Here is a 21201-nt window from a genome sequence, read left to right as displayed (position 1 = left end):
TGTAAATATGAAATGTACTAATTCCTTGTACACTATCCATATGAACTTGAGCAATCGTGAGTGGACTTTTCTAGTGTTAATGAAGTGCCAAATGCGACACCGCATGGCGCTACCCTATTCACAAACTACTCAGTTTACGCAGCAATGCATTTTGCATACTGCTGCTCCACGCGGGTTCTGAGTAGCTCTTATTCACATTGCTCCGCGAGGAATTATTAGCACACTTGTACTGCTGAAAATATTTGTTAGAAAATGCCATGACATTCAGTGTTAACTTGTTTTTCCATGACTTTTCCAGGCCTGGAAAACACAATTTCTAAATTCCAGGCACAGTCACTAGAAAACAAGAATGTATGCCAGAAGCTAACCAAGGCACAAACACTCAATACAATGTCAAATATGAGGGTATTTACATAAACTATGTAGACTTACAATACATAAGTATTCTGAACACATACCACAATAACATTCATACATAAACTCTGAATAGAAAATTACCAAAACAGACCCCAAAATAGGTCACACACAGGCACATGGATCCTTTATTCTGTGATAAATTGACTGTATGGCTCCCAGATGTCCGTCCATTTCATCCCACTACAAATTAGTAAAAGTAACATAAAAATAATTTGATCATATATGATTCAAGTTTACAGAACAGGCTGTGACATGAAATATAACAATACTTGGATAGTTTCAATTATTACAAATACATTTACCTGTTGAAGGGCAAAAAGATTTTTGCACTCGGTTATGAAATGTTTACATATATTTTATCAAAGAAAAAAGAAAATTGACTTACTGTGAAGACTACTGTATCTTGTTTACACATTTAAATGACACAAAAATGTAAGCATGAAAGATAATATGTTCCAGGTCATTACAAATTGCCACTGAATATACTGAATAAAAATACTGTGTTAAGACAGCAAATCTAAAAAATAGACATCTGTACTTAGCCTCACATAATATGATATACAGTATGACAACACCCTATGCAGGTAAAGAACATCAACAGGGAATACGTTCATTATAATACATTTAACACAATCTCTTTATTTTGAAAACAGGCTTACCTCATTTGTATTGTTATTGTAGTGCGATAACCTTATATAAATATGATACATACCATCCTGCACATGGCTTCCATCTGACTTTGACCTCTTCACAGAAATATATCTACATATATCTACATATACTTAGCAAATCTCAACTGGCTGACCTTTTACATAATTGTCTCATTATTTATCGTCGGATCACACAGCCCAAAATCTGCGCAATGTTAACAATTATGTAATTTAGACCTCACATTATGACTTTCTGTAAACTTCCTTTGAAACAATGTGTATTGTGAAAAGCACTATACAAAAAATAAAAGAATAATAATAGCTTGTACCAGTTCACTTAATTGGACTGAATGATCTGGGCACAACAGTTCTTGAGTCAACAGTACACTGAACTAAGAACTCTCTCTTTCGGACATCCAATAAACTGTGCAGTAGAGACATGTACATGTTTATTTTGTATGCAGCAGATTATATTTTGACTAAAGTATGAGCTGGAACACTTATGAGTTTGTGCATTAGTGACTATGTTTATATGCACATCAATATTCCGATAGTAATCTGAATTTGGCAGTATTCTGATTTGTATCGAGTCATGTAAACACTGCAGTCTGATTGGCCAATCCCATTTAAGATACAATATATTGATTCCCTTGTGGTGATGGGAGCGTGGCCGAGCGACGTCTGTGGAAAGCGAGGCTGAGAGAGTGAGTGCGGTAAGGGTTGGCACCTGTGGGAGGACACCTCTAACAGCTGATTTGTGTTTGCAGTGAGAGCAGAGTGTGATTTAAAGGGCGATCCAGACCGCAGGAGAAGAGAGAGCCGAGGCTGCACCTGTGTGTGTCAATGCAGCGAGCATTTGAGTGTTAAGCTTTGAGTTTGAGAAATTAAAATGACCTTTTGAGTTTGATTCACCGTCTCCCGCTTCCTCCTTGAGAGAATTAATTTGCCACATCTCCAAATTTCGATTCCCACCCCTGGAATATGTCTTAATCTGAACTTTTTTGCATGTAAACACTTTATTCGGAAAATCCACTGGAAGAGATCTATGCGCATGCTCCGTCCACAAGGAATTGTGGGTGCTAACAGATCCTTAGCGTTAGGCTAGGTATTTAGAAATGGCAACGCACATGTGTAGATTGGCACACTTACAACAACCATGTATACAGGAATATTCCGATGCCTGTACGCATATGAACATCGTATTCGGTATATGGCTGCAATCCGAATATAGACCTTAAACGGAATTTGTAAATGTGGTCAGTGTCTGTTTTGGGTGCTTTAGGTGTAAAAACCAAAGCTAGTACACTTTGGCTCAGTTTACACCTGGTATTAAGATACATTTTGGTTGATCCAATCGCAACTGGACAAGCAAGATACATTAACGTTTACATGTTTACACATTATTTTAACACGTCTCGTGTCCACTTGTGTTTGGATTTCAAGGGGCGGGGTGACTGCACACACCCCTTGCTGCTACGTCATTGTATTGCTGAATGATAACAGAGACAGTACTTTGATGATAAGAAAGCACAAAACAGGAAAAAAACACAAAACACGACGCAAATATACATGGATGTTAATCTAAGCACAAATGCGATGTTTGGAGCAGAATTATCTGTTATTGAAGTGGAGTTCCTTTATTAACCACAAGCGATCATTGTGTCTCTGCATGTTGATATCAGACATATTAAAGAAGCTCTTTGAAGTCTTGTGCATATATATCCCGGTTCTTTTGAAATTTTCCGACTTGGCGGTTTATTTTCTTTGAAAGATACACGAAACCTGCAAAGTTTAAGGGGCTTGTCTCAGCGCAGCGGTTGATTGACAGGTGAGTAGGCGGTCCTAAGTGGCTGTTCTAATGCATTTGTCCACATGAGCGTCTACACTATGAAAGCAATTCAGTCACATGTGTTTTCGACTACCTCTGGAAGTGATCGAAAGTGGACAAGTTCAAAACGTTTTACACTCCGTTTACACCTGTATTTAGCACTTGTGATCCAAATCATACAAAAAATGCATCATGGTAACAGTTTTAATCCCTGTTTTGGAACAAAGCAAGTTACTACAGGTCTAAAAATGGATATAAAGGGGTGTTTGTTAGCAATACCTGCTTGTTTATACATCTGTTTTTTTTTTGTTTGTTTTTTTGCCTCCTGTTCTCAGAATAATTGTAGAGGAATTGTCTGTAAAAAAAAATAAAATAAATAAATAAATAAATAAACATTTACTTAAAACTGAGTCAGAACTAAATCTGGATGAAAACTGAAGTAATGCATTGACTTTACAAAAATGGTGAAAAGAACTTTGTTCAAGCTTATCTAAAACTTAATGCTTGTTATGCAGGGTTTTTTTTTTTTTTTTTTTTTTCTGAAGTTCTTAAAAAATCTAACCTGAAACTTTGGGCATAAGTAGAGTAGCAGGAGAAAAAGTAGAGAGTGATGAGGTAGCAGGAGTGTTCTGGGAGTGGAAAGAAGGGTTTGTATGTGAAGGGTTTGAAAAAGAGGGAGGAGGAGAGCTGATGTAAGAGGAGGTAGGAGTAGGGGTTGGGGGAAGATGGGGTAGGAGGAGGAAGGGTGCAGAATGAAGAGGTAGGAGGAAGAAGGGTGTAGAAAGAGGAGGTAGGAGTAGAGGTGGGGGAAGATGGGGTAGGAGGAGGGGTGGGGAAAGAAGAGGTAGGTGGAAGAAGGGTGTAGAAAGAGGAAGTAGGAGTAGGGGTGGGGGAAGATGGGGTGTGAGGATGAGGGATGGGGAAAGAGGGTGGAGGAGGAGGAGGAGGGATGGGGAAAGAGGGTGGAGGAGGAGGAAACCAGGAGGAAGAGGAGGTAGGGGGAGAAAGGGTGGGGAAAGATGAGGTAGGAGGAGGAAGGCTGGAGGAGGAGGGTGGAAGAGAAGGAAGGGAGGAAATCTGGTGCTGGCAGACATCAGGGTCGTTTTCAGCAGTAGTGGTGTGGCTTTGAATCCTCTGATAATTTTTGAAAGAAAATTATATAATATTTCTTTGAATACATGAGAGAATGTGTAGCTCATGTGAATAAAATACTTACTTTTAATAAACTACTCATACAGGCTAGTGATCCTTTGAAAGATGTTTTGGGCCCCTCTGTAAATGGGCTCATTGAAGTGATGACTTCAGCAAAAAAAAAAAAAAAATTACTCTTTTGAAATAAAGAGAATGGGCTTATAGCCTAGTATCTCAAATTTTTTAACCTGTAAAACAAATGCACAAACAGATATATAATGGAATAAATATAAATCCATCCATATTGGTAGGCACGGACTTCCCAGAGAGTTCTGTTGCAAATCAACTGCATTATCAAAGTAAAAAAAGTAAGGTGACTAGTTAAAAGCACTCAAATAGCAAAATTTTGTTATTTTAAAAATGTTATTCTTAATTAAAAATGGCTCTTTTGTTTAATTATTCACAATTATATATAAGAGAATACCTGGATGAGCAAGTGCAATTTATGTATTCATTTCACCTATACCTAGTGAATAAATTAATCTCTGTATAATTTTGTATTTACTATGTTCATTTCAGTAAACTATGAACAGTATACAATGGATATGCTAATACTACATTAGCAGAAAAAACAGAATCAACCACATGACCAGAATTCCTGTGCTTTACAGCGGTGGACACCCATGGACTCTCCTCAAGATGCTTTTGTTTCAGTTTAACTCTCCCTTTGAGAGTTAGATTAGCAAAACATTTTTTACATGTTTTGCAGCTGGCATTGTTGAGTGTCTGACAGTGGGAACAAGATTTTTCCTTTGGTTTCGTCATTTTGCTCTGAAAGGAAAAACAAACTAATATTGAGTACAACCTTTAAAACTTTATTAAAATCATTTGCCATTATAAACAAGAATACAATGTAAACAAAACAAGTGCTAAGGTTTAAAATATATGTTAAGCTCTTAACCCATTAACAGACCTCTCAACAATTTGGTAGAGCACATTTTGAGTCAAGCTGAGTTTTTGTTAAGTGGAGTAAAATTGAGTTTTCTACCTGCTATTTTCTCTTTGGGTGCTATCTGTTAAAAATCACAATCACAAGTTATCAATTGTGTTTTCAAGAATACATAATGTTAGTAAGTACTGTAGGCAGCAGTGAAATCAATCATAACATGTGGCTACATATATATATATATATATATATATATATATATATATATATATATATATATATATATATATATATATATATATATATATATATATATATATATATATACACACACATACACACACACACAGTTGAAGTCAGAAGTTCACATACACCTTAGCCAAATACATTTTAACTCAGTTTTTCACAATTCCTGACATATAATCCTAGAAAACATTCCCTGTTTAGGTCAGTTAGGATCACTAGTTTATTTTAAGAATGTGAAATGTCCGAATAATAGTAGAGAGAATGAACTATTTCAGCTTTTATTTCTTTCATCACATTCCCAGTGGGTCAGAAGTTGACATTCACTTCGTTAGTATTTTGTAGCATTGCCTCTAAATTTTTTTACTTGGGTCAAATGTTTTGGGTAGCCTTCCACAAGCTTCTCACAATAAGTTGCTGGAATTTTGGCCCATTCCTATATTCGGATTGCTCGCACATGCTTTTTCAGTTCTGCCCACAAATATTCTGTCAGATTGAGGTCGGATATATATATATATGTGCGTGTGTGTGTGTGTGTGTGTGTGTGTGTGTGTATATATATACACACATATATACACATAAATACGCCCAAAACTGCCAGAAGAATTGTTCAGGATACAAAGAAAAACCCACAGGTAACCTCAGGAGAAATACAGGCTGCTCTGGAAAAAGACGGTGTGGTTGTTGCAAAGAGCACAATATGATGATACATGAACAAAAATGAGCTGCATTGTCGAGTTGCCAGAAAGAAGCCAATGCCACAAAAAAGCCTGGTTACAATATGCCTGACAACACCTTGACACGCCCCAGCTTCTGGCACACTGTAATTTAGAGTGATGAGACCAAAATAGAGCTTTATGGTCACAACCATAAGTGCTATGTTTGGAGAGGGGTCCATGAAGCATGGTGGTGGCTCACTGATGTTTTGGGGGTGTGTGGGCTCTAAAGGCATGGGAAATCTTGTGAAAATTGATGGCAAGATGAATGTAGCATATTATCAGAAAATACTGGCAGACAATTGGCATTCTTCTGCATGAAAGCTGCTCATGGGATGCTCTTGGACTTTCCAGCACGACAATGACACTAAGCACAAGGTCAAGTTGACCCTCCAGTGGTTACAGCAGAAAAAGGTGAAGGTTCTGGAGTGGTCATCACAGTCTCCTGACCTTAATATCATCGAGCCGCTCTGGGGAGATCTCAAACGTGCAGTTCATGCAAGACGACCAAAGACTTTGCATGACCTGGAGGCATTTTGCCAAGACGAATGGGCAGCTATACCACCTGCAAGAATTTGGGGCCTCATAGACAAATATCACAAAAGACTGCACGCTGTCATTGATGCTAAAGGGAATTAATACACAGTATTAAGAACGTCATGGTTACTGGTGTAACCTCCGTTCCCTGATGGAGGGAACGAGACGTTGGTGTCGATGTAGTGACACTAGGGGTCACTCTTGGGAGCCCGAGACACCTCTGGTCTTTGATAAAAGGCCAATGAAAATTGGCGAGTGGTATTTGCATGCCACTCCCCCGAACATACGGGTATAAAAGGAGCTGGTATGCAACCACTCATTCAGGTTTTACGCTGAGGAGCCGATATAAGGTCCGGCCATTTCAGCGGGTAGTTCAGCGTTGTGGCAGGAGGGACCAACGTCTCGTTCCCTCCATCAGGGAACGGAGGTTACACCAGTAACCATGACGTTCCCTATCTGTCACTCACTCGACGTTGGTGTCGATGTAGTGACACTAGGGGTCCCTATACAAAACGCCACAAGGCTGAACTGTGTTACGTGAACTGGCGGTGTGTGGTGGGCAGACTTGCTGTGTGCCTCATAGCCAGCGCACCAGGTCGACACGTAACCTCCCCCAACACAGTTATGAGTGTCAAACGGCCCTTTTTGGGGACAAGTCGACTACCCAGAGATAGAGACAAGCTTAACGCAGTCGTGGCCTCTTTCCCCTTCTCTTTTTCCACTCCCTAAAAAGAAGGGGGATTATCTGACTGGGCCGCCAGGTCTAGTCGGGGGGTGTCCCTCCCAAGGGGAGGACACCGCGGAGACCACACCTCGCCCCAAGAGAGGGGGGGATATTTAAGTGGAAGAATACATCACATGGTCTTTCCAACCATGTGGAGAGCCTTCAAGGTAGATCCTACCCAATGGGGGAGGAGCTACTACAACATGGAGACTGAGGGGCTCTGCCCAAGGAAGACGCAGTTTGCCAGTAGGGAAACGAACTAGCGGAAGATATAGATCGCATGGGGTTAGCCTTACAGGGAACCGCCACATGCGGAGCACCTACCCCAGAACCGGACTCTTAGTTAGCGCGTGTACTGGGCCGGCAGCGAGTCTCTCCGAAAACTCGACTGCCACAGGGCTCGGAGGAAGTCAACCAGGGAACAACTTTTGTGAACACTACTGGGAATTAACAGCGCATGTCTTCAGCTCAAAAGGAGGTGGAAGGCGCTATGTGCAAGCGATACACCCGGCCGGCTATCCCGGGCTTATCCACTTGTGTTGCGTGCCACTACCTGGGACGAAACCGGTTCCACCCGGAGGTTGTAGAACCTTGCAAAGGTGTTGGGTGTTGCCCAGCCCGCTGCTCTACAATGTCTGTTAGAGAGGCACCTCTGGCCAGGGCCCAAGAGGCCGCTACACCACGGGTAGAATGGGCTCGTAGCCCTACCGGGGGCGGCATGTTTTGGGCGAGACATGCCATAGTTATGGCGTCAATGATCCAGTGGGCGATCCTCTGCTTGGAGACAGCGCTTCCTTTCCGCTGTGCACCAAAGCAGACAAAGAGCTGCTCAGAGATTCTAAAGCTCTGCGTGCGATCCAAATAGATGCGTAAAGCGCGCACCGGACACAGCAGCGACAGGGCTGGGTCTGCCTCCTCCTGGGGCAGCGCTTGCAGGTTCACCACCTGGTCCCTAAAAGGAGTGGTGGGAACTTTGGGCACATAGCCCGGTCGGGGGTCTCAGGATCACGTGAGAATAGCCCGGACCGAACTCCAGGCACGTTTCGCTGACAGAGAACACTTGCAGGTCACCTACCCTCTTGATGGAAGTGAGCGCAGTCAGGAGGGCAGTCTTCAAGGAGAGTGCCTTAAGCCCGGCTGACTGCAAAACTCAAAGGGGGCTCTCTGTAGACCCTGAAAAACTACAGAGGTCCGATGAGGGAACAAGGCGTGGCCTGGAGGGATTCAGCCTCCTGGCGCCTCTTAGGAACCTGATGATCAGATCATGCTTCCCTAAGGACTTACCGTCGACTGCGTCATGGTGTGCTGCTATGGCAGCAACGTACACCTTCAAGGTGGAAGGGGACAGCCTCCCTTCCAACCTCTCTTGCAGGAAGGAAAGCACTGATCTGACTGTGCACCTCTAGGGGTCTTCCTGATGGGAAGAACACCACTTAGCGAACAGACACCACTTAAAGGCATACAGGCGCTTCGTAGAGGGAGCCCTAGCCTGAGTGAACGTGTCTACCACCGCAGGTGGGAGACAGCTTAGGTCTTCCGCGTCCCGTCCAGGGGCCAGACATGGAGACTCCAGAGGTCTGGGCGTGGGTGCCGGATAGTGCCCCTTCCCTGAGAAAGAAGGGCCTTCCTCAGGGGAATTTGCCCGGGGGGAGCTGTCACGAGGAGCGTGAGGTCCGAGCACCATGTCTGGGCGGGCCAGTAGGGTGCTTACCAGGACGACCTTCTCCTCGTCCTCCCTGACCTTGCACAGGGTCTGTGCGAGCAGGCTCACTGGGGAAAACGCATATTTGCGAATGCCAGGGGACCAGCTGTGTGCCAGCGCATCTATGCCGAGGAAGGCCTCGGTGAGGGCGTACCAGAGCGGGCAGTGGGAGGATTCTTGGGAGGCGAATAGGTGCACCTGTGCCTGACTGAATCGACTCCAAATCAGCTGGACCACCTGAAGGTGGAGTCTCCACTCTCCCTTGAGGGTAACCTGTTGTTACGGCGCGTCCGCCGGAGTGTTGAGGTTGCCCGGGATGTGAGTGGCTTGCAGCGACTTGGTGCTGCTAACTCCATTGGAGGAGACGGCGGGCGAGTTATGACATACAGCGGGAGCGCAGACCGCCTTGGCGGTTGACATATGCTACTGCTGCCGTGCTGTCTGTCCGAACTAGCACGTGCTTGCCCTGGATCAACAGCCGGAACCTCCGCAGGGCGAGCAGAATTGCCAGTAACTCGAGGCAGTTGATGTGCCAACGCAGCCGCGGACCCGTCTAGAGGCCGGCGGCTGCGTGCCCGTTGCCAACAGCGCCCCAGCCCATTTTGGAGGCGTCTGTCGTGACCACGACGTGCCTGGAGACCAGTTCTAGCGGAACACCTGCTCGTGGAAACGAGAGGTCGGTCCAAGGGCTGAAAAGACAGTGACAGACCGACGTAATGGCCACGCGGTGTGTCCCGTGGTGCCATGCCCGTCTCGGGACTCGAGTCTGGAGCCAGTGCTGAAGCGGCCTCATATGCATCAACCCGAGCGGGGTGGCCACCGCCGAGGATGCCATATGCCCCAGGAGCCTCTGAAAATGTTTCAGTGGAACCGCTGTTTTCTGTTTGAACGCCTTCAAACAGGCCAGCACCGACTGGGCGCGCTCGTTCGTAAGGTGCGCCGTCAAGGAGACTGAGTCCAACTCCAAACCGAGAAAAGAGATGCTCTGAACCGGGAGGAGCTTGCTCTTTTCCCAGCTGACCCGAAGCCCTAGTCGGCTGAGGTGTGAGAGCACCAGGTCCCTGTGTGCGCATAACCCGTCTCGAGAGTGAGCTAGGATTAGCCAGTCGTCGAGATAGTTGAGAATGCGAATGCCCACCTCCCTTAACGGGGCAAGGGCAGCCTCTGCAATCTTCATAAAGATGCGAGGAGACAGGGACAGGCCGAAAGGGAGGACTTGTACTGATACGCCTGACCCTCGAACGTGAACCGCAGGAAGGGTCTGTGTCGAGGAAGGATCGAGACGTGAAAGTACGCATCCTTCGGGTCTACCGTCGTGAACCAATCTTGATGCCGGACGCTCGCTAGAATGCGTCTTTGCGTCAGCATCTTGAACGGGAGTCTGTGTAAGGCCCGGTTCAGTACTCGCAGGTCCAAGATTGGCCGCAACCCACCGCCTTTTTTCGGTACAATGAAGTAGGGGCTGTAAAACCCCTTCTTCATCTCGGCTGGAGGGACAGGTTCTATCGCGTCCTTCCGTAGGAGGTTAGCGATCTCCGCACAAGGTAGCAGCGTTTCCGTCTTTCACCAAGGTGAAGTGGACACCGCTGGACCTGGGCGGATGTCCAGCGAAGTGAATCGTGCAGCCGAGTCGGACGGTCCGGACCAGCCCTCGTGATGGACTGGAAAGCGCAAGCCATGTGTCTGAGTTCCGCGCAAGGGGGACCAAAGGGACAACATCATCGGATGTACCGGCGGGTGGGGCCTCGCGGCGGGGCGGAGCTTGAGGTGCCACACCACATCGTGGCCGTGCTGAATCCGAGGACATCGAAGCACTTACCTGGCTCCTTGTGACCACCCCCGGAACAGCCTGGGACGGGGGAGGAAGAGGCCTGTCCTCATGACCCGTGGAGACTGTCACATCGGGGGCGGATTTGTGCCACAGCTGGGCGCTCAGGGCGGGAGACCGCCGCTGGAGCGCCAACCTGCCAAATGGAGTGGTGGACGGTGGTCGTGATGCCAGCTGTACACACCGAATATGTGACCCAGGGAACAAGGAAACCACTCTTGCGGAGCTCTTGAGTACTGCAGCCACTTGGGCATGCAGCACAATTAAATGCAAAAGGTAACAAAAAGAAGATCTGCTTACCAGCTCCAGAGCAGCGGGTTTCGTTGTCCCTGGGTCGCCCGTCTCAGGGGCGCTTCGAAGACCTCCGTGGGTTCTTCGGTGCCGGCTGTGAGACGGGTGGCGTTGGCTTCCTGCGGTGGGCTCCACGCCGGGGCCGGGCCGGAGGGGCGGGCTGCGGCGGAGCCAGTGCAGTCACCGCAGGGGGACGCCCTCGGCGATGAGTAGATGGGGTGCGGGATCTTGAGCCACGCCGGGGCAGGACAAGCCGGCTAGCATCCATCTACTGCTCTACCATCGAGAACTGCTGGGCAAAGTCCTCGACGGTGTCGCCGAATAGGCCAGCCTGGGAGATGGGGCAGCAAGGAATCGTGTCCTGTTGGCCTCACCCATCTCGACCAGGTTGAGCCAAAGGTGGTGCTCCTGGACCACTAGTGTGGCCATCATCCGCCCGAGAGACCGCGCCGTGACCTCCGTCGCTCGGAGAGCGAGGTCGGTCGCCGAGCGCAGTTCCTGCATCAATCCCGGGGCGGAACTACCCTCGTGCAGTTCCTTTAGCGCCTTGGCGAACTTGCAGGAGAGCCATGGCGTGCAGGGAGGAGGCGGCTTGTCCAGCAGCGCCGTAGGCTTTGACCGTCAGAGACGACGTAAACCTAGAGGCCTTGGACGGGGGCTTTGGGCACCTGCGCCAGGTGGCGGCGCTCTGCGGGCATAGGTGCACCGCGAGCGCCTTTATCCACCGGGGCGTTGCCGAATAACCCTTGGCCGCCCCACCATCGAGGGTAGTGAGAGCGGGGAAGCTGAAAAGATCAGGACCGGGCAGTAAAAGGTGCCTCCCGCGACCTTGTCAGCTCTTCATGCACTTCCGGGAAGAAAGGAACGGGGCGGGGCGTGGCTTTGAGCGGCGCCGCGAGCCCAGGAACCAATCACAGAGCCGCGAGGGTTCAGGGAAGAGCGGTGAAATCCACTCTAACCGACGCTCGCGGCTGTCCGGGAAAGCATGTCGTCATCTCCGCGTCAGCCTGTGACTGGGCGATCGACCCCGAAGGGAGGAGCCCAGCTGAGGCTTCCGACTGGACGAGCCCGCTCTCCGATGCTGCGCTCGAGAGCTCATCACTTTCGCGGGCTCCGAATAAGAGGTCGAACTCGCCGTGAGACGAGCCGGCGGACTCACCCGGAAGCCCGATCGGGGCAGACGAGCGTGCTGGGGAATGGGAGGTCCGCGGGGGGATACCCGGCGGAGGCGGTCCCATTGGGGTCCCCAAATCGCCCCCAGTGCTAGCCGCGCTGGCCTCAAACCCGTGGGTAAAAGGACCGAGGCGGGAGCCTCTGGGGTGGCTCGCTTCCTTACGAAGGCGAGCCGCGACCGCAACGTTGCCATGGACACATTCTCGTAATGAGAATGTGACCATCCACGAACGCTGTCTCCGCGTGAGCAGTGCCCAGACACGAAAGACAGTGATCGTGACCGTTAGAAGGCGAGAGATAACGAGCACAACCAGGAATAACACACAATCGGAAAAGCATCTTTAAAAAGACGCGTCTTTAAAAAGACGTTCCATGTGTGCGCTCTTTTAGAGAAATATATACTCTTTTAGAGGGGAAAAATGCTCTTTCAGAAAATATACTCTCTAGTTTTTCTGCCGAAGCGCCCAAGGGCATTCTCTGCAGTGCACCAGTGCAGAGGAGGGAGAAGCCACTGAAATGCGCCGTCAGATCCAGCAGGTGAATGAACAGTAGTATTCAGCTCAATGAACATGACCGTTCGGCTCCGAAGAGAAAATCTGAATGAGTGGTTGCGTACCAGCTCCTTTTATACCCGTATGTTCGGGGGAGTGGCATGCAAATACCACTCGCCAATTTTCATTGGCCTTTTATCAAAGACCAGAGGTGTCTCGGGCTCCCAAGAGTGACCCCTAGTGTCACTACATCGACACCAACGTCGAGTGAGTGACAGATAGAGAACTAAGGGTATGCAGACTTTTGAACAAGGGTCATTTCATTTTTTTCATTGTTGCCATGTTTTGTTTTATGATTGTGCCATTCTGTTATAACCTACAGTTGAATATGAATCCCATAAGAAATAAAAGAAATGTGTTTTGCCTGCTCACTCATGTTTTCTTTAAAAACGGTACATATATTACCAATTCTCCAAGGGTTTGCAAACTTTTGAGCACAACTGTATATGTGTATATATATATATATATATATACACACACACACACACACACACACATATATATATATATATATATATATATATATATATATATATATATATATATATATATGTATATATATATATATACGTATGTGTATATATGTATATATGTATGCATGTATATATGTATGTGTGTGTATATACAGGTGCATCTCAATAAATTAGAATGTCATGGAAAAGTTCATTTATTTCAGTAATTCAACTCAAATTGTGAAACTCGTGTATTAAATAAATTCAATGCACACAGACTGAAGTAGTTTAAGTCTTTGGTTCTTTTAATTGTGATGATTTTGGCTCACATTTAACAAAAACCCACCAATTCACTATCTCAAAAAATTAGAATATGGTGACATGCCAATCAGCTAATCAGCTCAAAACACCTGCAAAGGTTTCCTGAGCCTTCAAAATGGTCTCTCAGTTTGGTTCACTAGGCTACACAATCATGGGGAAGACTGCTGATCTGACAGTTGTCCAGAAGACAATCACTGACACCCTTCACAAGGAGGGTAAGCCACAAACATTCATTGCCAAAGAAGCTGGCTGTTCACAGAGTGCTGTATCCAAGCATGTTAACAGAAAGTTGAGTGGAAGGAAAAAGTGTGGAAGAAAAAGATGTACAACCAACCGAGAGAACCGCAGCCTTATGATTGTCAAGCAAAATCGATTCAAGAATTTGGGTGAACTTCACAAGGAATGGACTGAGGCTGGGGTCAAGGCATCAAGAGCCACCACACAGAGACGTGTCAAGGAATTTGGCTACAGTTGTCATATTCCTCTTGTTAAGCCACTCCTGAACCACAGACAACGTCAGAGGCGTCTTACCTGGGCTAAGGAGAAGAAGAACTGGACTGTTGCCCAGTGTTCCAAAGTCCTCTTTTCAGATGAGAGCAAGTTTTGTATTTCATTTGGAAACCAAGGTCCTAGAGTCTGGAGGAAGGGTGGAGAAGTTCATAGCCCAAGTTGCTTGAAGTCCAGTGTTAAGTTTCCACAGTCTGTGATGATTTGGGGTGCAGTGTCATCTGCTGGTGTTGGTCCATTGTGTTTTTTGAAAACCAAAGTCACTGCACCCGTTTACCAAGAAATTTTGGAGCACTTCATGCTTCCTTCTGCTGACCAGCTTTTTAAAGATGCTGATTTCATTTTCCAGCAGGATTTGGCATCTGCCCACACTGCCAAAAGCACCAAAAGTTGGTTAAATGACCATGGTGTTGGTGTGCTTGACTGGCCAGCAAACTCACCAGACCTGAACCCCATAGAGAATCTATGGGGTATTGTCAAGAGGAAAATGAGAAACAAGAGACTAAAAAATGCAGATGAGCTGAAGGCCACTGTCAAAGAAACCTGGGCTTCCATACCACCTCAGTAGTGCCACAAACTGATCACCTCCATGCCACGCCGAATTGAGGCAGTAATTAAAGCAAAAGGAGCCCCTACCAAGTACTGAGTACATATACAGTAAATGAACATACTTTCCTGAAGGCCAACAATTCACTAAAAATGTTTTTTTTTATTGGTCTTATGATGTATTCTAATTTTTTGAGATAGTGAATTGGTGGGTTTTTGTTAAATGTGAGCCAAAATCATCACAATTAAAAGAACCAAAGACTTAAACTACTTCAGTCTGTGTGCATTGAATTTATTTAATACACGAGTTTCACAAATTGAGTTGAATTACTGAAATAAATGAACTTTTCCACGACATTCTAATTTATTGAGATGCACCTGTATATGTGTGTTTGTAAGGGAAGGCATTATTTTACTATGATCTAAAGAGAGTTTTAAAGAGTTATTTTATTTAGCATCAAAATGCATATATAAGCACACATATGTATATTATAATATATTTACATATACATACACTAATATAAATTATATAGTTCTATGTATGAATACATAGAACCCTTTAAGTTGATTTTCAAAGGCCTATTTTCATTAAGAGTTGTGTTTTTATGTAAACCACAGTTATTTCAATGTAAATAATATAAGTAAACTATCAACCATTAATTATTTAAATTGGCTATCATGGCAGTTTGGCACAAACCCCAAGTTATAAAGTATTAGCTAACGTGCTAACACTTGAACTTGACATGTATTGGTTTGCACATGTCAGGTATCGTTAGCACTTGTCAATTGGTTTTGGGAATGGCGTTTATTCTTAAAATATAGAACAACCCAAATAGGCAGGTTATCATTATGTGCAATGGTAAAACAGACAAAAATAATTAAAATAAATACAGTGGTTCCAGAATCTGAAATTAATTATCTAAATTCTCCAATTACTGTAGCATGACTTAACGCGGGAAAGGATGGGATTACAATGAATACCGCGCCACTTGCCCGCGTGACTTCCTGCGATTTGCCAAGCAAGTATTATGTAATTAATCTCATGTTTCTTTTGGCAAAGTATCATATACACAAATGCAAGTTTAGTAATTCAAGACCCTGTATTTCTTTATTTTTGAGTGAACTACAACAGTATCATAGTACCACAGTGTGTTCCAAACATGCTAAAGCGAAAAGAAATATGCTTCTGCTACCACTTCTGTGAATATTGTTTTTTCATTCTTCTGTAATTATTTTTTATTTATTATTTATGTACCTACAGTATTTGCTACCCCCTTGTGATTTTTACAATTGAGGTTGTATTGTCTTTATTATATGTTGTACCATACTTAATGAACCTTTTAATAAAATTAAATAAATAAATACAACATTTGAATGAAAAACTTTATTGGTAGGATTGCTTGTTTTGTTAGTACAAAACAAAATATTAAAAAAATAAAATATTTAGAATTTCTTAATTATAAAAAATAAGCATTCAAGTATTCATGAAAGTTATATAGCCTAATATTACACCGTAAAAAGAAAACAACAAAAAAACCCAGTCCTAGTCATTTTGTGTAAGAGTTTACGGTGTGTTTTGATCGGCCAGCATAATAAGACTCCAAGAGCCACAGCAGTAAAAGTACGTTAATCTGGTAATATTCGACTGAAAAAATTAACAATAGCGAGCTGCTAATTAATTAATTAATTAATTAATTAATGATGCTGGGATCAAGTATAAAAAATATAGCGCAAATTACAGTCCACAAAACACAAATATATTAAATGTCAACCCATAAAATAAAAAAATAAAAGGAACAGACATTAAGTGTTTTCTACAAATCTAAATATATGTGTTTTATTTATTTATTTATTTTATTTTATTTTATTTTTTATTCTTACCAGAGCTTTAGAAAATTGCGATGACGTATTTAACACGAGACCGTGGTCTACACTGGGCTCTTTTCTTTTCTTTTTCTTTTACGCTTTGAACAACAAAACACGACTACAGTATACACTCGGCTCATTTGCCTTATGCGTCTTGATTTGATTTGAAAGCAATGGAGTTAGTAGCTCGTCTATATGGCGACGCCTAGGGGTACCTTTTGCGTCTTAATAGTGACGCTGAAGGCGCTTGACCTTGCTTCAGTTTTTGACGCCTTCGGAGTGAGAAGGGGTTGTACAGGTGCATCTCAATAAATTAGAATGTCATGGAAAAGTTCATTTATTTCAGTAATTCAACTCAAATTGTGAAACTCGTGTATTAAATAAATTCAATGCACATAGACTGAAGTAGTTTAAGTCTTTGGTTCTTTTAATTGTGATGATTTTGGCTCACATTTAACAAAAACCCACTAATTCACTATCTCAAAAAATTACAATATGGTGACATGCCAATCAGCTAATCAACTCAAAACACCTGCAAAGGTTTCCTGAGCCTTCAAAATGGTCTCCCAGTTTGGTTCACTAGGCTACACAATCTGCTGATCTGACAGTTGTCCAGAAGACAATCATTGACACCCTTCACAAGGAGGGTAAGCCACAAACATTCATTGCCAAAGAAGCTGGCTGTTCACAGAGTGCTGTATCCAAGCATGTTAACAGAAAGTTGAGTGGAAGGAAAAAGTGTGGAAGAAAAAGATGCACAACCAACCGAGAGAACCACAGCCTTATGATTGTCCAGCAAAATCGATTCAAGAATTTGGGTGAACTTCACAAGGAATGGACTGAGGCTGGGGTCAAGGCATCAAGAGCCACCACACAGAGACGTGTCAAGGAATTTGGCTACAGTTGTTGTATTCCTCTTGTTAAGCCACTCCTGAACCACAGACAACGTCAGAGGCGTCTTACCTGGGCTAAGGAGAAGAAGAACTGGACTGTTGCCCAGTGGTCCAAAGTCCTCTTTTCAGATGAGAGCAAGTTTTGTATTTCATTTGGAAACCAAGGTCCTAGAGTCTGGAGGAAGGGTGGAGAAGCTCATAGCCCAAGTTGCTTGAAGTCCAGTGTTAAGTTTCCACAGTCTGTGATGATTTGGGGTGCAATGTCATCTGCTGGTGTTGGTCCATTGTGTTTTTTGAAAACCAAAGTCACTGCACCCGTTTACCAAGACATTTTGGAGCACTTCATACTTCCTTCTGCTGACCAGCTTTTTAAAGATGCTGATTTCATTTTCCAGCAGGTTTGGCACCTGCCCACACTGCCAAAAGCACCAAAAGTTGGTTAAATGACCATGGTGTTGGTGTGCTTGACTGGCCAGCAAACTCACCAGACCTGAACCCCATAGAGAATCTATGGGGTATTGTCAAGAGGAAAATGAGAAACAAGAGACCAAAAAATGCAAATGAGCTGAAGGCCACTGTCAAAGAAACCTGGGCTTCCATACCACCTCAGCAGTGCCACAAACTGATCACCTCCATGCCACGCCGAATTGAGGCAGTAATTAAAGCAAAAGGAGCCCCTACCAAGTACTGAGTACATATACAGTAAATGAACATACTTTCCAGAAGGCCAACAATTCACTAAAAATGTTTTTTTTATTGGTCTTATGATGTATTCTAATTTTTTGAGATAGTGAAGTGGTGGGTTTTTGTTAAATGTGAGCCAAAATCATCACAATTAAAAGAACCAAAGACTTAAACTACTTCAGTCTGTGTGCATTGAATTTATTTAATACACGAGTTTCACAATTTGAGTTGAATTACTGAAATAAATGAACTTTTCCACGACATTCTAATTTATTGAGATGCACCTGTATATTGTGTATATTTTGACACTACTGGTCAAAATTTTTGAAACACTTGACTGAAATGTTTCTCATGATCTTATAAATCTTTTGATCTGAAGGTGTATGATTAAATGTTTGAAATTAGTTTTGTAGACAAAAATATAATTGTGCCACCATATTAATTTATTTCATTATAAAACTAAAATTTAATAATAATAATAAAAAAGTTTTTGAAATTGATGACTTGGACCAAATAATAAAGAAAAGCAGCCAATAAGTGCCCAGCATATAGATGGGAACTCCTTCAATACTGTTTAAAAAGCATCCCAGGGTGATACCTCAAGAAGCTGGTTGAGAAAATGTTAAGAGTACATGTCTGCAAAATTCAAGGCAAAGGGTGACTACTTTGAAGATGCTAAAATATAACATAGTTTTGATTTATTTTGGATTTTGTTTAGTCACAACATAATTCCCATAGTTCCATTTATGTTATTCCATAGTTTTGATGACTTCACTATTATTCTAAAATGTGAAAAAAAAAAAAAATTATAATAAAGAATGAGTGTTTCAAAACTTTTGACCGGTAGTGTATGTGTATGTGTGTGTGTATATATATATATATATATATATACACACACACACACAACTGAATAAAACAGGCTGCATGACTGTGATAAATGATTCCTGTAAGAGTTGGATTAACATACAGGTGTGAGGGGACTTTCTAAATTGCACAAATAAAAATACATTCAAATATTCATCTATCGCTTGCTTTTGCTGGCGTGTCAGTGATTACCCCTCCGCTTGCCAATGATGCCGAGATCTACTTTTATATTTAATTTTATCACTGAGAACGTTTACCTGCAAACTTAGTAACACCAATCATCACAAGCAGCCTCAAGAATGGACACAGAGTGGCCATATAACACTTTTCCATCAGCTAAATATTGCACTAGAGATCGCTAAGTTTGTTCAAAGGGGAAAGTCAGAGCTAGAAAGAGTGTGTTCATGTGCATGGTTGCCAGACTGCACAAAATAAGTATAACATTAGGCGGAATATTTCCAATTTACGCACGTATAAATCTCAAATTGGGGGTGTTGCATCTCTTATCTAGCAACCCTGAACATGTCAAACGCTTGGGAGGCGCATTAGGTCCCAATGCAAGATAACTCAAATATCCAATGAAAAAAAAAAAAAAAAACGCTTTTAGGAAAACATTAAACCATGTGGAGGGCCGGATCTGGCCCGTGGGCCGTAAGTTGCCCAGGTCTGCTCTAGACGTTTCAAACTCCAAAGTAAATTTCCATCACAATTGTAACCTGTGGGGTTAAATGGGCTAATAACTAGATAACACTTTTAGTGAAATACCTTTATGTTTTTGTACAGTTTAGCCAACAATTTTGCAACACTAGAATGACACTTCATGCGACACCTCATCCTAATGTATATCCCTTTTAAATTGAATTATATAATCTAAATTGTTGTGTGTAAAATGCTATCTTAGAATTAATGTGCTTCAAAAATTTGCCAGTCAATTCTTCTGTACTTCAATAGAATTTTGACATCTATGAAAAATTGCTCAACTATAGTGGATGAGTTCTTTCATGGACAAGGATGTTTTTTATCAGTGCGAAATTGATCAAACAAAACACATCTATGACAAACTAAACACAACACAATGCTGAAGCTGTGTGTGAAAAAATACTAAACACAATCCTGAAAATTAAATAAAATATCTAATTGGATATAGATAAGTAGTAAATATATAAATCAATTTGATTATAGTCTCTGAAAACTGTGCTAAACTCAGCCATTGTGTTGTATGAGCAGCTGCAGTCACTGTGCAGTCTGACTGATGGAGGTTTTTGTACGACTCTTTATCACTGTGTGAACACCCAGCTACTACTGATGTAGTGTAAACTCTGACAGTAATAATCTCCTGTATCTTCAGTCTGGACTCCACTGATGGTCAGAGTGAAATCACTTCCAGATCCACTGCCACTGAATCTAGATGGAGTTCCAGACTGAAGAGTACTTATAGAATAAATGAGGAGTTTAGGAGCTTCTCCAGGTTTCTGCTGATACCAGGCTAAGTAGCTGCTGTATATCCCAACATCTATATGACACTCTATTGTAGCTGTTTGTCCCTGTTGAACGGTTTTAACTTTCGGTTGAGTCAGAGTGACTCCTCTGGATCCTGAAGAACAGAAAAACATAAACAATTAAAACAATAAAACAGAAGATTGGAACATAAAATGTGGGGAAAACAGCATCTTACTTCCATCTGTTACTAATACTAACAATAAATGCAACATGTCAGTATTCAATCTGCATGTCTCACCCTGAATAAAAACTGCAAAAGTCCAGATGAAGATGATGCTGAAGGTCATTGTTGTTGTTTTGTGTTGTGTGATGATGAAGATTGTGTTGTGTTCTGCTGTCAGTCATGAAGTGTTAAACTCACAGCACTATAAACACTCTCAGATCACTGAAGCATGTGCTGACTATGCAAAGAATTGATGTAAAATAAAGCTGTTGTGGTTTGAACATCTGGAGACAGAGCTGCTCTATTCTGAGAGGAACAGAATCACTTCATCCTGTCAATGAAAATGTGATTTTCACTCCACACTCCCAGTGACACTGATTGGTTCAATGATCTGGAGTGGGAACACAACATTTTAACTTCTAAATGCAGTGATAATTTAGTGTCTGTATGTCTTTTAGTACTGATAAAGGAAAATTAATTGAACATTTATTTATGCAGTCACATCTAAAAGAAACATTTTTATTGACCTTTTGAAGCAAGTAGCTAAATCACATCTAATGTTTCATAAGAGTATTATACAACAAAACGTTTCATTACATTGGTAGCTAAAGCTCCAACTGAACAATCTCCCAATCTGCAGATTCACTCCTCATCAGCTGCAGGCACAT

The 21201-nt window shown here is 43.1% G+C and overlaps 1 pseudogene and 1 gene segment (V, D, J or C); both read right to left on the bottom strand.

Annotated features, from left to right (window-relative positions):
* Positions 1–542: 542 nt before the first annotated feature.
* Positions 543–4851, bottom strand: LOC127435721 (DNA-directed RNA polymerase II subunit RPB1-like; annotated as a pseudogene).
* Positions 4852–20130: 15279 nt separating this feature from the next.
* On the bottom strand, positions 20131–20761 carry LOC127435847 (Ig kappa chain V region 3381-like). The segment is given in 2 exon segments: positions 20131–20464; positions 20609–20761. Coding segments are annotated over 2 exon segments (366 nt in total).
* Positions 20762–21201: the final 440 nt, after the last annotated feature.

This window comes from Myxocyprinus asiaticus, chromosome 46 (assembly GCF_019703515.2).
Source record: "Myxocyprinus asiaticus isolate MX2 ecotype Aquarium Trade chromosome 46, UBuf_Myxa_2, whole genome shotgun sequence".
NCBI lineage: Eukaryota > Metazoa > Chordata > Actinopteri > Cypriniformes > Catostomidae > Myxocyprinus > Myxocyprinus asiaticus.
The sequence above is the reverse complement of the archived record's forward strand: the minus strand, read 5'-3'. Positions and strand labels throughout refer to the sequence as shown.